The 2,073-nt window shown below is 36.0% G+C and overlaps 1 protein-coding gene across 1 annotated transcript in view; it reads right to left on the bottom strand.

The window, feature by feature from the left end:
* Positions 1–1,470, bottom strand: part of FIP1L1 (factor interacting with PAPOLA and CPSF1) — an 87,824-nt gene extending 86,354 nt beyond the window's left edge. Inside the window, exons 1-2 of the mRNA XM_014548458.1 lie at positions 1,378–1,470; positions 1,125–1,246 (exon numbers count right to left, since the gene is read on the bottom strand). Coding sequence (XP_014403944.1) covers positions 1,125–1,246; positions 1,378–1,470 — 215 coding nt within the window. The remainder of the gene's footprint in view (positions 1–1,124; positions 1,247–1,377) is intronic.
* Between the last annotated feature and the right edge of the window lie 603 nt (positions 1,471–2,073).

Below are 2,073 nucleotides of genomic sequence, written 5' to 3'. Positions count from 1 at the left end.
CCGTGGCGGCGGCCCACCTGGGCCGAGTTGCGCGTGCGCACCACTTAGCCCCGCCCCTGTGGAATCCCACTTTGCCTTTTTAACTCTGGTTTCTAAGGTGGCTTCCTGCATAAGCCAGGATTCCCCCTCCTCCAACCTTTCCTCTGATAACCCACATTGCTTAGCGAGTAATCCATTGTCCCATTCTGCCCTTGAGGCTCTCTCTTCTCAACCTTCTCATTTGTTTTTTTAATCTTCCCAAAGCCCTTATTTTATTCATATGTTGTAGCAGCCTTTACACAGAATAATTACCTCTGAGCCCCGTTTCTTATTAAATAAGAAATCATAATTCATGTCTAATTTCTTGAAAAATTTTTAACAGCAAACAAAAGCAAAACTAATATATATGTTAATAATGCATTCTCCTTGTTAAAACAAAACATTACAGTTAAGGTCGAAAACCCCTCATCCAGTAGTCCTTTCCAAAGGACTTGTTTGCTGTGAATCATCCTGAAATTTTTCACACATTTACTTCAGCTGAATTGTATTGTTTTATTGGGAGAAACCCGAGGCTTAAAGGGTACAGCACAGAATGTATCTCTAGTTGTCCATTTTTAAGTGTTTCATAATATTCCATTGCATGGCTTTCATAAAGTAAATATGGCTAAATCTCTGTTGATGTCATTTGGATTGATTTCAACTTTTCACTTTAACACACAAAAAAACCTACAATGAAGAGCCTTGTCAATGACTTCTTGCAGATTTATACAAGTCTTTCTCCAAGAGAGATCATAAAGTATGTGCAGTTTTTGTTTTTGTAGATAATGTCAAATTTTCAGGTCACTTTTGAGAGCACATCTTTCAAGAAGATGATACATCATTGGTTGAAACTGGTGTTCTATTTCTTAATTGTAACTACCTAGTTGCTAACCTCAGGTAATCAACATTTCTATGCTTGTTTTCTCATCTATAAAGAGGGAAAACTGAATTAGATGATCTCTAAATTCCTTTCTGTTATAAAGTTTTCAAACAATACACTTTTCAACAGAAAGAAATCCATTTTAGTTTTAATAATCAATCAATATGTTTCTGTACGCTCGAACCAATAAATACCATTTTCCGTTTATTTAACAGTTACTGAATACCTGCTGTTTAAGAAATTCGAAAATAAAGATATAACTAAAACATAATCCCCATCCTTAAAGAACTCTCTATTCGGAAAAGGTGGTAAACAATTAGTTCTCCTACACGAGAAAAGGTGTATATGCTATAAAAAAAGCACAAAGTGTTTACATCCTAACAATACAACACCATTTTGTCTAATTTAAATAATTCATGCAGTTTTAATCCCCCTTACTTTTGAACTCTCTTTTATCTGCTATTCCCAGTCTCCCTTACCTGTTTAGGATAATCCCTGTATCCTTCTGAAATCTGTTGAGATATAATCAACTTTGTGAAATCTTTCTTAAATTCCACTTTATCTCCTCCCATTTTTTAATTTATTCAATAAATATTTATGTAGGGTCTACCAAGTGCCAGGAACTCTTCTTTGCTATGTAGGTTCTGCAGTGAGGAAAACAAAGTCCTCCTCTAGTGAGCCTTCATTCTAATGAGGAGACAGTCAATAAACCTAAGTGTACAATATCCTGCCCTTTACTGACAGTAATGGAGTGAAGGTCTTATATTCTGCTTGGGAGTATCATAAGGCAATCACTTATAGTTCTGTTTATTTATCACTAGTGGCCCAGTGCACGGATTTGTGCACACTGAAAGGAAATTAATTAGAAGAAATATTTTAATATCGCTATTCGCCCTTTCTCTATAATAGAAGTGTCAACCAAATTCACAAACAATGACAGATAGAAACACACTCAATTGGCACCAACGAGAGCATTATATGTATTGCATATGTGCGAGTCAACATTTATTTTTAAATTGCCAGTGTGCATCAGATGTACCGGTCAGACGGTCGGATGGACAGGTGGTCAGTCACTTAGCCTTTTATATATATAGATTCCATGAGCATATAATGAACTTTGGTGGTTTCATGGAACAATTGTTTTTTGCTGAGGAGCCTCTTTTTCCTTTCAGCTG

The sequence above is a fragment of the Myotis brandtii genome, unplaced genomic scaffold, assembly GCF_000412655.1.
Source record: "Myotis brandtii unplaced genomic scaffold, ASM41265v1 scaffold51, whole genome shotgun sequence".
Taxonomy (NCBI): domain Eukaryota; kingdom Metazoa; phylum Chordata; class Mammalia; order Chiroptera; family Vespertilionidae; genus Myotis; species Myotis brandtii.
This window is presented reverse-complemented; position numbering and strand designations above follow the sequence as displayed.